Source organism: Hippichthys cyanospilos, chromosome 2 (genome assembly GCF_059441005.1).
Source record: "Hippichthys cyanospilos isolate Australia breed blue-spotted pipefish chromosome 2, RoL_Hcya_1.0, whole genome shotgun sequence".
In the NCBI taxonomy this organism is placed as follows: Eukaryota; Metazoa; Chordata; class Actinopteri; order Syngnathiformes; family Syngnathidae; genus Hippichthys; species Hippichthys cyanospilos.
In genome coordinates this window covers 9,121,226-9,135,915 of record NC_142370.1, presented here as the reverse complement: position 1 = coordinate 9,135,915, position 14,690 = coordinate 9,121,226, and the positions used below count along the sequence as shown (strand labels likewise).

Sequence of the window (14,690 nt, the reverse complement as noted above, 5' to 3'; positions counted from 1 at the left end):
GATACCTGACTTTAATTCACGATACCGGTACTATAGTGACGTACAGAAAAAACAACAACAACAACAACAACAACAACAACAACAACAAAAACATTTTATGCATGTACAAATGCACTCGCAAACTCAATTGTAATGCGACCATCCAGGTTTGGACACACTTTCCTGTTCTATTGAATGACAACCTGTAATCAAACTTTTGGCGATCTTTGCTCCATAGTTTCTGTTGCTCCATAGTTTCTGTCACGTCGAATGTTATAAAGAGTGGTTATGTGACAGCAAGAGGCCAAAATCGACCTCATTAAGGCTGTTTACAAGTGATGGGAAAATGGGTTAAAATTAGGGAGCGCTGTTGGTGTGGTCCCACCTTCCATTCGGTCAGCTGACTGTCTGTTCCTCGCTCTCCTCCTCCTCTTGTTCCCTTCCTCTATTTCAAGTCAGGGTCCGGCTCCTATTGGAGGCTGGCGTGCCACCGATCCCGCCTATGGACGCACGTCACGGCCGGCTATAAGCATAAAGCTGAGGCTGGCTCCGAGCGCAGTCTCGTTGGATACCAGAGTGGAAAAGGAAGACAGCGTCAAATCTCTGCGGTGCAGAGGTGGACGAAAACAAAAAAAAAAAAGAAAAAAAAAAGAAAAGAAAAATAACTGACGCCCTACATCATCCCGCTCACTTGTTCCTTTGTTATTTTTTCCTGGAGAAAAAGAGGACTTACACCAACAAGTGGCAACGAGGACCCGTGCCCGTCGCTGCGAGCAAACTTGGTATTTCTTTTCTGTTCTTCTCATTCTTTTGAAAGTTGTTGTGGGACTGCCTGCTTTGCTTCCATCTCCTGCCTGCTTATCAGCGCCAAAGCAGGAGTCCGCATCACGATGCAAACAGTTAGCAGAGCCTAGTCTGAAAGTTTTTTTGGGTTATTTCCCCCCCACCACCCTGCTGCACCCCCCTTCTCAAGGTGTTTCATGTTCCAGCAAGTCAGTGCGCAGCGCTGGATGACCCATAAAAACTATTGCATGAAACAAGAACGGAGAGAAGAGACGCTGCTTTCAAAATCGGTTTTGGCGACGCTCGCCAGCTCCTTTGCGTACCTGCAAAAGCGCGACGGCAGCGGCAGCATGAGCGCAGAGCTGAGCATGGGCCCGGAGCTCCCCAGCAGCCCTCTGGCTCTGGAATACGTCAACGATTTTGACTTGATGAAGTTTGACGTCAAGAAGGAGGGCTTGGCCGGGGGCCTGGAGCGAGGCGGCGGAGGCGTGCGTCCGTGCAACCGCCTGCAAGCTCAAGGCTCCGTGTCGTCCACGCCGATCAGCACGCCCTGCAGCTCGGTGCCGTCGTCGCCCAGCTTCAGCCCCACGGAGCACAAGAACCACCTGGAGGAGTTGTACTGGTTGCCTGGCGGCGGATACCACCAGCAGATGGACCCGCAGACCCTCAGCCTGACCCCGGAGGACGCGGTGGAGGCCTTGATCGGAGCCTCCAGCCACGGCCACCCCCCTCCTCCGCACGTCCAGCAGCAGCTGCAGCAGCAGCAACAGCAGCAGCAAGGCGCCTTTGAGGGCTACCGGGGTCCTCATCACCATCACGGCCATCCCGGCCAGCAGCAACAGCACCACCACCACCACCACCCGTACGCCACGGGCATGGGCCACCACGCCGAGGAGCTGGCGGCTCACCCGGGAGCGCACCCGCACGGCCCCCACCACCATCACAGCAACAACCAGGACCCTGACAGCCCGTCCCCGGTGTCCCCGGACGCCCACCCGACGCTCCACCACCACCGCCACCACCATCATCACCACCACCACCACCCGCACGGGCACCTGGGCCAGTCGGCGCACCACGGTTCGGCGGGATCGGTGGCGGGCAGCGGCCTGAGCGTGGAGGAGCGCTTCTCGGACGACCAGCTGGTGTCCATGTCGGTGCGGGAGCTCAACAGACACCTGCGGGGCTTCACCAAGGACGAGGTCATCCGCCTCAAGCAGAAGCGCAGGACCCTGAAGAACCGGGGCTACGCTCAGTCGTGCAGATTCAAGAGGGTCCAGCAGAAGCACGTGCTGGAGAACGAGAAGACGCAGCTGATGAACCAGGTGGAGCAGCTCAAGGCGGAGATCAGCCGCTTGGCCCGCGAGAGGGACGCCTACAAACTCAAGTGCGAAAAACTCGCAGGCTCGGGTTCGGGGGGGCCCAACGGCGGGGCCGGCGGCTTCCGCGAAGCGGGCTCCACCAGCGACAACCCCTCCTCGCCAGAGTTCTTCATGTGAGTTCTTTTCCTGGACCGCGATCTCACTGAGGGGCGAACATTATCGACTGTTGGAAAAATGCGCGTTCACGTCAGAGTTCCAGGGTTCATTCAAGGTAGCATTTTTTTGTTTGCAAAACGTTCTCTGTTCATTTTTTTTCGCTAGGGAGATTTGAACAAAATTCTGTTTGGTCAACATTCTGAGAACGAACCCTGACGGGGACGCATTATTCCCTTCTTTCGAAAACGTTGTTAGCTGCTCGGTGGGATCATTTGGAGCATCCACCTCAGCGCGAATCCACTGACAAAAAAAAAGTTGGGGATTCTGCGCGACAAGCATATACATCATACTCGCGTTTCCATATCAAAGAGGCGAGGTAGACTTTTGAGAACACTTTTCAATTCCCTCCTCCGAGAAAAAAGAAAATAAAAACTTCGTCTGATAAACTCTGGCCCCCCTTGGAGGCTTTGACCACATCATCTTGCGTCTTAAAACGGACCTGGCTCCGGGAGGAGGCCTGGCATAGAGAATCCTCTCCAAAAATCAACAAACAAGCAAGACTCCACTTTATGCAAATCTGTCGAGGACATTTTATGCAGCATCTCATTGATTTCTTGCCTGCTTGGTTATTATATTCCAATATATAGAGAAAAAACGCATTAAATATTAATCCTGCATGCTGGACATGTACGGTCATAATTTCTATTTTGTACTTCCATCAACTGGTGTAATATGAATAAGAGCATGTTGTTGATCTGCGCTTCTCCATTGAGGTTCTGGGTGGGTTCGAGAAATGCAGCGGGGACAGAACAGCAGGACTGCCTGTGCAGCATCATATAGCGTCATATGCTCGCGGCTGGTGGGGTGGGGGTGGGGGGTATCTGGGCTTGTAAATATTACGCAACCGCAAAACTGCACAAGATCGAAGAGGCTGGTTTGAACTTCTTTCTTTCTTTGTGTTACGTTTCCCATTTATATATATTTTTTCGACCTTCAAATTATTATCGTTTCTCATTTGCGGGACTGACTGAGAGAGGAGTGCACTTTTGTTCCGTGTTTGTCTGTAGAAATGCAAAAACAACGACAAACTAGGTGGCAAAATGCACTTTTGGATGATGATATCATTTTTTGTGTGTAAGTTTTCATTTTGACATATGCACAGACACCCCCCCTCTTCCAGGAAAACTAAATGATGCTTTAGCAGTCAAGAGCTAAAAGTGGTCATTACAGTTACACACTCAGGGTGAAAATTTGGAGAAGTGATTCTATTGGAAATTTTATATAATATAGTGTGATTTGGTTAAATCCGAACTGGAGTGGAAAAAAAAAGCAAGGCACTTGTTGCATCTGATATCGCAGCATATTTTTTATTCAATGTGTCGTGCTTTGTTTTCCTGATTTTTTTTCTGCAGGTCAGTGAAAAAAAGAGGATTCAGGTGGTGCAAATGTTCAAAATGAAAATATTTGATATATGTTATGACGTGTTCTTTTGATTTTGTTGTATCATTATTTGATGATTCTGGTTCTGCTGGCCAGATGCATAGTTACATAAAGTTTTATTTTAATGATTTAAATTAACAGACTGTCAGATGATATGGAAGAAGCATGGTGCTTGCATTTGAAAGATATTGTTGCATTGATCAATCTTTTGGTTCTCTTGATTCAACTGTGTTGAAATCCAACTGAAACTGCAGCAGCGGGTTGTTGTTTTGTTTTCAGCATTTCCATTTGTCATGTCGGGGATCCATTTTCAATCCTGTTTGTATGAATAATAGTTAAACACTTCCATTCAGGCTGGTTTCTGTTTTGTCTTATTTTGTGGGGGGTTGTTTTTGGAAGAAATTGTTTCCTATTTTGCTTATTAAAGTCATTGAAATGGCAATAATTCCATGTCGGACTTTTTTTTATACCTATTTGATTTTCTTTGCGAATCGACTTACTCGAGGCCTTTTAAATATCATTCACGTTTCAACAAAACGCACTCACACGTTGTACATTTTTGAATGTGATATATATATATATATATATATATATATATATATATATATATATATATATATATATATATATATTTTAATAAGGATAACGCGTTTTGGGTTGCGGCGTTGGGGTTGGCGGGGTGGCGGTCGTGTTGTGGCGCTTGCTGCCTTCTGCTGACTTGCGCAACAAAAGAGATCTTGACCTTGCAACACGGGCAAAAAAAGATCAAAATACCAGATTTACACTGAATGGAGGAATCATTTGGGGGTCGTGCATGGTTGTGAATACACTTAGGGGCTCAACCTGGTGGGGGAATGAAATAACAAAGATTCTATTCGATTACCTGCTGAGATGATACGCACACGTGTCCATGTCACCTGGTCATATTTTTCTTTTTTTAATTTTTAATACTGATAACATTCATTCATTCATTGCTGTGTGCATTTTTCTCGATTATTCAACACACAGCGCTGAATGCACGTCAGAGTACAGCTGAAGAGGGGAACAAGTTTGCATGCGAGTTTCTGCCGTCAGAATTATCTGGCCGGTGTCTGCACATTCTCAAGGACGAAGAAGACGAGAAGGGGAGGAGAGTGGCTCTACTTTACATTTCCCTCCCCGCTCGGCTTCTGCAGTCTGGGGCAGTAGTGCAGCTGAACGGGCTAAACTTGGACGAATGGGTGTCCACCACTAACACGAATGGTCGAGTGATCAAAACTGAAGGAAAAAAGGGGTTTTCTCTACATGGGAATATGCATTCAAATTTTATATTCACAGTATATAATTTTGTTTAAATAAAAGCAAGCAGACGGAAATTAGTAATCACAACTAACCAGTTCATTAAAAAGTTATTTTTTATGATATATGATATTTTTATTTTAACTGCCAATTTTGAAGGGCACCAGTTATGTGGTAATTATTCCTCTATTAATTGTTTGTTTCCAACTGTGCATGTCTCAGAAAACATGTTTGGCTTCGGGAGAGTCTATTGAAATCGTCAAAAGATAATTGCAATAAATACAAAATACCTTGTTTTCTTTAACGGCCCATGGCAGCATACCAATTGGAGTCTCCACACACATCTTTGAACAGGTGTATTGACCTGGTTGCTTGATCAACGTACGTAACCACTCCTGCAGGTTAAACTAAATGAACATGTGCGAATAATTTTTTATATATATATATATATATATATATATATATATATATATATATATATATATATATATATATATATATATATATATATATATATATGTATATGCAGTATTGAGTTGATAGTAACAAAACTTTGTGACCGTATCCCAAGCAGACAGAGGAGTTGGTTTTGCAATTTAAGTCCCAAAGACGACGTTTGCTGGTCGCCCCTAGCAGAATATGAGTGTAGCTCAATGTTGTGAAACTGAAGAAGAGCAAAGAGGAGCAAAAGGCGACAGGGGAGACCAGACAGGAGCACGAGGCTGGGCTCGGCTCAGCTCGGCTCAGCGGAAGAGGCAAGGACACAGTAACCATGCGTTCCGTAATGATTTTAGTCTCCGATCGCACATTCACACCCCCCTACAGAGATCTTATCTGCATTCAGAGTCCTCGTCCTCTCCTCGGTAGCAGCAGCCCAGACTCTTCTGACCAGTTTCCTAAACATGAGGTCATTGACTTCCCAAGTCTTGGCTGTGTTCGATTCACCCTGTTTGACCCCTGACTGCAAACAACATGAGTTCATTTGGAACTTACATAAGTAGCTCATTGTGAAATATGCATTCCCAGAGTCAACATGTGGTGAGTTTAATTATTGGTTCTAATTCTTTCAGTAAACACTCATACAGAGGACTAGTCTCCACCAAGCGCGTGTAGCATCTGAGCATCACAGTACAATTTAAATTATTTCCTTGAAATTTGCTAAAAGATGTGACAAAAGTATCTTGGAGATGTACCTGGCCAAGTGACAATTTGGTGGCAGAAATCTAAAAGCTATTACCTGCTCAGACCACATCAAACATCATTGGACGTTGGTCCAACTAAATGTTTATTGAAATTAGACTTTATGCAATCCTGATTTTTGGGTCCGATCATAATCATAATCGACTCGTTTAAAAATAACTGATAAACGATCCGATCACGAGATGGGGCAGATGTTTAATTAACTTCTTCGTTTACTGCACGAACTTGTATACCATTTAAAGCGTTTCAACAACAACAACAAAAACATATATTCTCCTGAGACCCATCCTATTAATTTATGTCCACTATTGAGTCCAACTTGTCACAGTAAGACATCGCAGTTAAGTACAAAAGAACAGGGCATCAAGTCTCCTGAGTCATTGTATTTTAATTGTTTTTACATCATTACAGATATGCCCCATGTAACAGAAATGAAGCAGTGGTTTTGACTGGGCATGATAGAATCCAGCTCTGTCCACTCCCATAGCAGCGCAGGCCTCCCTCTTTCAAATATCTGCAGGCCGATACTCCTGCAAAATTCATAATCATCGTCCGTCAATTTTTTTTCACTCTCTCTTTACCTCCATTCCTTGAGTTGCCAGCAGTGGCAGTTCATATCTGCTTCACTGCAAACATAAAATGACAAAAGTGCTTGCTAACACAGTTTAGTTTAGAGATGGGATTTTTATATGAAGACATTTCCAACAGTAAACTACAGCTTCACGGCTCCTTGTATGTGTTTAAATTGAATGTTTATACTGAACCACACTTTCACAACTCAGAAAAAAAACATTAATTTATGTCCTCTCTAGTGGACTTTGGTTTTTGGTCTATATCTTTTGACTCATTGGAAATACCCTATTAAGTTCGAATGTGCTCAGTAGAGGTCTTCTTTGCCTTTCTCATCGTGTTTCAATTGATTGGGTAGTTGGCAGTTCAGTTAGCTGTCTTGTTAGCACAAAATGGACACAACAGTGGACGTAAATAGGCTAAGTCTCAGGACGATATCTAACAAACTCAACGTACTCTTTCAATAACACAAATGCTTTTACCTCAAGATTTCTTCCTTATCCTCATCTGACCCACTAAGGCTAAGCCGTCTTTTCTTGTGCATTAGTTTTTTTCTTGGTCATAACCGCTCCATCGTAGCTACTTCCGACAAATAAGGCCAAACACAGCAAGTGGATGAAAGTGACCCATGCGTACGCCTCTGCTTCCAGGATGTGAAACCCAATTCTGGGTGGGATTGATCCCCATCTGACCACCGCGTGGCTGAGGCCAGCAGGGAAAGATAAGAAAAGACACCGAGCGCTCACTGATATGCTTGAACACAAAAGACACTTTACTTGAAAAGGAAGACATCGCAGTGCATCCAATCGGGAAGTGTTTGAGATTTGGATGACCCTAGAGCAGGGGGCTGCAATCTGAGCTGTTGTGTCATTTTTGACTTTGGAAAATAATGAGTAAGTCTTTAAATTGACATTTGTTTGTTTATTTTTCCAATTATTTATACATATTAAGGGTGATGACTATATACATATATTTTTCGTTTTTTTTTTTTTTTTTTTTCAGATCAATGACCAGTCACGGATATTATTGATACCATGTACCCATAGCACTAGTACTTTTGATGCATAGAGTTTCTTCCAAAACCAAAAAACAGAATATTTTAAAGAAAAACCTACCTATTTCAATTTAACATTTAATTAAAATTTCATGAGCAAGCGTTTGACCCAAGTGTGGAGAAGCAACTATAGAAAATAGATGGGTGGATAGTCGCTTCACACATCTGGCATTTTCCCACCTAATTTTATCAGATGGCTTTTGCTTTATGACTTATAATGACTTCCAGTTCGCAGCTTTTTGGGTGTTGCAGGTGGATAATAATTTGGCATGCATTCCATGAAAATGATTTTCGAAAAAAGACATTTAGTAATCTTTCTATATGCAGTGCTATTCATACTTTAGATTTCAAAATACTCTTTTGGTTTGGAAAATGGCCCTGAGTCTTAAAGCTTCGCCCTGGTGAAGAATGGAACTACAGGGGCCATTTTCAGGGCATTTTTACACCAATTCACTATTCTTAGTTTCCTTCATCCTGTAGAACATCATAAAAAATATTGTACCTTGTGCATTATATTGTCCAATCCTTTGATGTTTACATCAAATATATTTTACATAAAAAGATAAGCATTGTAAGAAGACACCATGGAGCTGAAATTTCACCCTGACGATGACAACATGTCAAAGTCCAACATGGCGTGACCACTTGGTTATCGCACTACCAGGAGTGTGTCATAACTTTGCAGAAATAAAGTGAAAATTCTGTGGAAAAAAAAATGACCCAAAAATTGTCAAAGTACTGCACAAAGGTTAAACTACATACTTAAAAATTACTGTACACGTGATCTGAAGGCATAAATTAAAATTCACTTTGCTGTGGATGGTATGATAAAAAAATGTTGGACCCTAACCCACAGCCACCTCTCACTGAAATGTTGGTCCACCTTGACCACCCTACAAAAAAATCTCTGGGTAACCCCCTGGCTCTAGTATATGTGAGACCAAAAATAAAAACTATTTTAGAACAAGACCATTTATTTGACCACATCTATGACTAGTCATCTTCAAATAGAGTACAAAGCTCACGTGAAGACGGTGTGTTCTGCGTGCGTTTGTGCCAACGTCGTCATCGTCCGTCCCTCGCATGGGAGGTAAATAATTGAATGGATCCATTAATAAATAAAGTGGCGGGGGGGAGACGAGAGGAGGCGGTAAAGGGGTCGCTCGTCTCAAGCTGGTGAGTGGCACGGTGGATAACGGGCTTCCACGCTCAACTCGCTCACTCCTTTTGCCGGACGTGCCATTTCAACACATATTCCTCCTCATTTATTAGAACAAGGCGACTTCCTGTTAGGAAACAAGAGGGTGGTAAAAGGCGGGCTTTATATCTTCAAATCCAACCAATAGTTTTATACAAGGCCTTGATAAAGTCCACTTGGCGGTTATTATTTTTACATGACAACGCCTGCTATTTTCATCGAGAAACTTGCCAAGAGACCACACAGTGGAGAAGAGAGCAGGAAAATGTGGTTTAGATGCATGTTGAATTTTAATAGGATCTATTATCAGCCTTTGAAAAGCTTCAGTAGTTGTGAAAAAATTAGCCAAAGTCTTTGTGAAGCTAGACGTCATTCGCAATTATTAAGAAATGGGGGCGCTTCGGTTCATCTTCATAGGATGAGGGCCTTCAGACATAGGTTTTCCTGCACTTTATTATATTTTTTAACTCATGCTTTTTTTTTAATTATATTTTTTTTACCTTACTTCCACATTTTTCGACTGATTCTCACCATTCCAACTTCAATATGTTCCAAAAAATTCTCGCCTGGTGTGCTTCTTTCCTTTTCTGTCTAAAATTCACTGTTTCCTCCAAATTAAAGTAATTTCACCCAAATTTTCCCACTAATTTCCTTTCAGTTGATTGGAAAACAATCTAGAATATTTTTTTTTAATTGAAACTTTAACAGCTAATTAAAATTATGCTACCCTGAAACCACAATTCAAATCCTAATTTTTCTCCATCCTTTCTCGATAAATGTTCAGTATTTTTCTTCACTCGTTCAAACGTCCTCCTCTTCTTTTCTCTTTCTGTGGGCCTTCTTCTATATTTTACAGCCTGATCTCGATTTAGATTTCCTCGTATGGAGTTGCCACAACGCTCCCTGCTGCCAACATCTGTAAGCGGTTTGGAGGCAAGAGACACCATGGAAAAACATCCAAAAAAAAAGAGCAGCAGTGTGTTCTGCTACTGCACTGCAGTGGAAAGGAGGCTGCGAAAGTGACTGCTTTGGGTTCAGAAGCCTGATTAGGAACCGGACCTGGTTCACATGAAAAAAAAGGAGTAGGCAGTCTAAATTCCTTCCACCTTTATTGTTTAAATGAACCTAGCAAATTTGAATTCAAAATTTTGCTGTACATTTTTCTCATAACGTCTCCCCAAAGTGTATAAAAAGTGTGTTTAGAATTATCACCCACCTGACCCCTTAAATGGAGATGAATTTAAAATTTTATAAAATGTTTAGAAATGTGAACTGAGTTCTATTTCCTTTCTGTGTCAGCTCAGCTTTTCTAACGTCGTATAGGAGAGTCAGTGGTAAAGACAGGCAAGAATGATAGTTTACATAGTTTTACTTGAAAAAAAAAACAGACAAAACCTGGAGCTTTACTTAAAAAAAAAACAAAAACAAACAAAGCCTGCACACTTTGCAAAGCCAAGTTCTGATACGGTAATAGTTGTACATCATAATCGTACCATCTAAGAGAAGTTCTACAAGAGAACTATACTGTGATGAGGAGTCAGATTTGAGAGTTTTTTCCAATTAATGTATTTTACAGCACATGAATTATATCAAAGAAAGCTCTTACAAGTCTCAAAATACATTTTTTGGTTGACTTTAGTACAAGATTTTACTCATGTCTATAAATATCTCATTCAACCTTAGTAGAAATCAATTGTTGAAAAATGTGATTAAATTACAATTAATTATGGAAAATTTTGCGATTCATGACTTTAAATATTTTAATGACAGCACTTAAAGTAGTTGTACTTTTTGGTGTTGAATGGGTGCCGTGACGGGGATGTTGCTATCTTGTTTACATCGCGGCCTGCTGTCTCGCTCGAGATGTTTTGAAAACAACCCAGTGAATGATCTTGCAAAAATTCTTAATCACCAAACTTCTGTTTATTTACATCAAAACGCAGCTACTGTATAGCCGTAGCTCAGGGGTGTGTCAATGGGAGGGGGGGGCTTCACCTGAACATCCTGCCAACCCAGGTAGAACTTTCTAAAGCCGCCACTGCTCTTGAGGCAGTCTAATATTCTGCACATGAAATGTACAAGACCATACTTCAAAATGGGAGTGGGGTGGGGGTCAGCTGGGTGTTGAGACCCTGCAGTTTAAGGTTTACCGTGGATTGACCTTAATCACGTGTCAGGTTTTAGGCAGATTGGACTTGAGCTGCAGCACTTTTAAAGAGATTATGTTATTGTAAGAGATTAAAGGAAGTAGATACATTGAAGGGAGCTAATGAGGGGGTGCCCCCCCTCCCCCCATTCCCAGCTGCACGCCGGCTTAATGCATTGCTCACTGTCCTGTTGATAATGCACATACAATGCTATTATTGTGTTATTACAGGCCTTACAGTTTTTTTTTTTTTTCCGGCGAGGCCCACTGTTGTTCTTCTACGCCATACAAAAGTTTCCTAGCTGTCCATTTCTTTGAGGGCATGTGGCTGCCATTTATTATCGGTAAGACGAGTGAAACGGCGAAGGGGAGAGTCGGGGGCTGTGTGTGCACAGTAGGGTCTCATTAGGTAATGAGGGTGATTACGCTGCATTAGGTAGTGGAGAAGCCAGGCAACAGCCACAGGGAAGGGAGGGGCAAGGAGAAACATGTGTCTGTGATTTGCGGCATAAGCACATACCATTTAATTGAGACAAGCTGTCTTCGTGTCCGATTGGTGCAGAGCTGTCCTCTGCGTGTCTGCTTGGCCCTCACCGTCCTCAAGTCAGAGAGCAGAAAAGACAGATGTGGTGTGAAAAGGGTAGAATAGGAGCGTGGAAAGGTACTGGACTCACAGGTAGCCACCCAAAGCTGCCGTCTTGACTTTTCTAGGTCAGACGTTTGCACGAAGAAGTAAAAGATGGAAATGTTTTGTCTGCGACTCGTTGGTGCGTAATTTGAAGATGAGCACTTGAATAAGAAAGTGCGGAGCTGCTAATGTGGAATAAAATATGGAAAAAAAATGCAGAAGGAACACAACAACTATAAACACGACCAATTAACAGCGATTATTTTTCTTAAATCTTTTAACATTTTTGTATGATGTAAAAGCAAAATGCTGGGCTTACCTTAGAAGTATGGGGTATGGAACCTCTTGATACGGGCTGTTTGGTCCTTGTACCAACGTTGTCAGAGTTTGGTCCGCATTGTTGGCAGTAAGTCAAATTTGTTTCCAATGAGGGTCGGACTCTGCCAAGGCTGCCCTTTGTCACGGATTTATGGACAGAATTTGTAGGTGCAGCCAAAGCCTTGATAGGGTCCAGTTTGGGGTCTCAGCATTGCATTTCTGCTTTTTGCGGATGATGTGGTGCTATTGGCTTCTTGAGACCACGACCTCCAAATCTCACTCGAACAGTTCACAGCTGAATGCGAAGCCGCTGGGATGAAGATCAGCACCTCCAAATCTGAGTCCATGGTCCTCATTAGGAAAAGTGTGTAGTGCCCTCTCGGGGTCGGGGATGTGGTCCTGCCCCCAAGTGGAGGAGTTCAAGTATCTTAGGGTTTTGTTCACGAGTGAGGGTAGGGTGGAAGAGAGATCAACAGGATCAGTGCAGCGTCTGCTGGAATGTGGACTCTGCAGATAGTCTATTAACAGGTTGATGTACGTTCCTTCCCTATCTGTAGTCACGAGCTTTGGGTCGTGACGGACGGAACGAGATCCCGGGTATTTAAAAGGATTCTAACATGCATAGCTATAAAAATGTTTGAATGCACATGCAGAGGTAATTATAAAAACATTCAAACATTCTTGCAGATACACCAAAATGCATTCAAATAGCATTTGTTTAAACATGTTTGAATGGACTTTCTTAAACATTGAAATGAAATCAAAAAGCTTTGATCGTATTCATAAAAACATTTGGACGTCCATGCCAATAAGTTTGAATGTATTTAAAATATGTTTGAAAGTAGTAATAAAAACACTGGAACATACGAGCAAATGCATTCGTACTAACAGTATTTGGAAATACGTTTGCATGAGTTTGCGAGTCAAAAATGTTTCTTTTACACGGGCATTTCCATGCTTCAATACTAAACGTGCGAGAGGATTCCCTTTGCAGCCCCGAGTTCTCCAAGTCGGGAGGTATTTTTACCATGACTAAAGTGCTGACCCAATCTCAGGTAATTACACCCCTGTTGGGCTTCAGCACAGACTTGTCAGAGCAGTGCTGAGTGCACCTTACACCCCAGCGACGGGTAAACCACACTTATTTCCCCATTTTCAAGCGAGCACAGAGCCCGACTCCAAATGAGAGCGGGGCCAACCTCGGCAAAGCCAAGAAAGCTTTCTCGTACGCATCCCATCAACAGTCCAAAAGTGCGCGAGAAGCAAAACAACTTTGTCAGCTCTGCAGTGAGGGAAGAAAAGAGAAAGGATACATGAACGTGCCAAACAGTGGGATTATGGTAAAGTGGTGCCTGCGTTTCCTGGGTATGGATTGAATCCAGTAATCCCTAAGAGGGGTAGGCATGTTCTAATCACTTGTAACACCATCATGTCCAACGAGCATGAACAAGATACATCTTTCTTGGAAATTTGTTATAGAGAGAAAAAAAACGTAAAAGTTTCCGGACGTGCCTTGATGTGTTGACACCTCAAAATGATTAGGAACCCATTCTTTTTGCTCGAGATATTTAACGTGTTTGATCATCATTCAGTTGAAATCATGAAGATATTTGCAAATTGGCAAAAGACCACCACGTGATTAGAAAGGCTTCAGACCAGTTACTGCTTTACACTTTGTATGCCTAAAATCTCTCAGGTTATTCGGCTTCCACATTCCAAAAACATGCATGGCAGGTGAATTGCACTCTAAATTATCCTTCAGGGTGACAGAGTGCGTAAATGGCATCTGTGTGCCCTGCAATTGGCTGGCAACCACTTCAGGGTTGTCTCTTGTCTTTTCCTTAGCTTTATACTTTATCCTTTCTTGTGTTTTGATATAACACATTTATTGAAAGCAAACTGAAGAAAACCTACCTATACAAAATGCCGTCCAAAATTTCTCATGTGACAACCAGGGCGCTGCAGTCATGTGACTTTGCCTCCAGGTCTCTTGTGTAGCCAAGGAGCGCTTAAAAGCAAAGGCGAGTGTTTGAACGTTGTTCATTTGGTGGAGCCAGCGAACATGTGCTTTTCAGACTTTGCTAGCAGAACAGGAAACCTTGAGTCTGTGTTGTCTTTACTTTGTCCAGAGTCTATGTATCGTCTCTCCCGTTAAATGCATGTTTGATGGAAACTATGTGCTGTGTGTTACGCGTCAAAAGGAAATGGCTGTGGTCAGACCATAGTCCTTGACATTGGAGGGAGGAAAGCAAAGAGAAGACGGAGGAGGGGTAAAAAGAGGAAAAGACTTGAATTGAAAAGATGAGACTTGCTACATATTTTATCCACATGTGTACTGGCACGTAGGGATTCACGCAGGAAAGTTAAGGCAGCTGAAGTCCAGAATGTTGAATGCTGGTGGGAATGTGCCACTGCACGTTAATTCTCCCTTCACGCTTGCGTTGAGGAACACAGAGCCTCTAATTGATGCTAAACAAACTGCTGACCCACACTCAGGATGAAAGTTTGTCCCTCATGTGCACAGTGACACAAACTTCAAAACTTTACAAGCTGACCTCAAACTCAAAAGCAAGTGAAAACGCTTTCAAGCATCTTTAATATCGTTTGTTTTTGTCATTTGC

General features: G+C 42.7%; 1 protein-coding gene across 1 annotated transcript; it reads left to right on the top strand.

Annotated features, from left to right (window-relative positions):
• Positions 1–548: 548 nt before the first annotated feature.
• Positions 549–4,122, top strand: mafba (MAF bZIP transcription factor Ba). The gene is made up of 2 exons (XM_088408659.1): positions 549–761; positions 953–4,122. Exon 2 carries the CDS (start codon positions 960–962, stop codon positions 2,256–2,258), a length of 1,299 nt encoding a protein of 432 aa, XP_088264785.1. The 5' UTR covers positions 549–761; positions 953–959; the 3' UTR covers positions 2,259–4,122.
• The last annotated feature ends 10,568 nt before the right edge of the window (positions 4,123–14,690 follow it).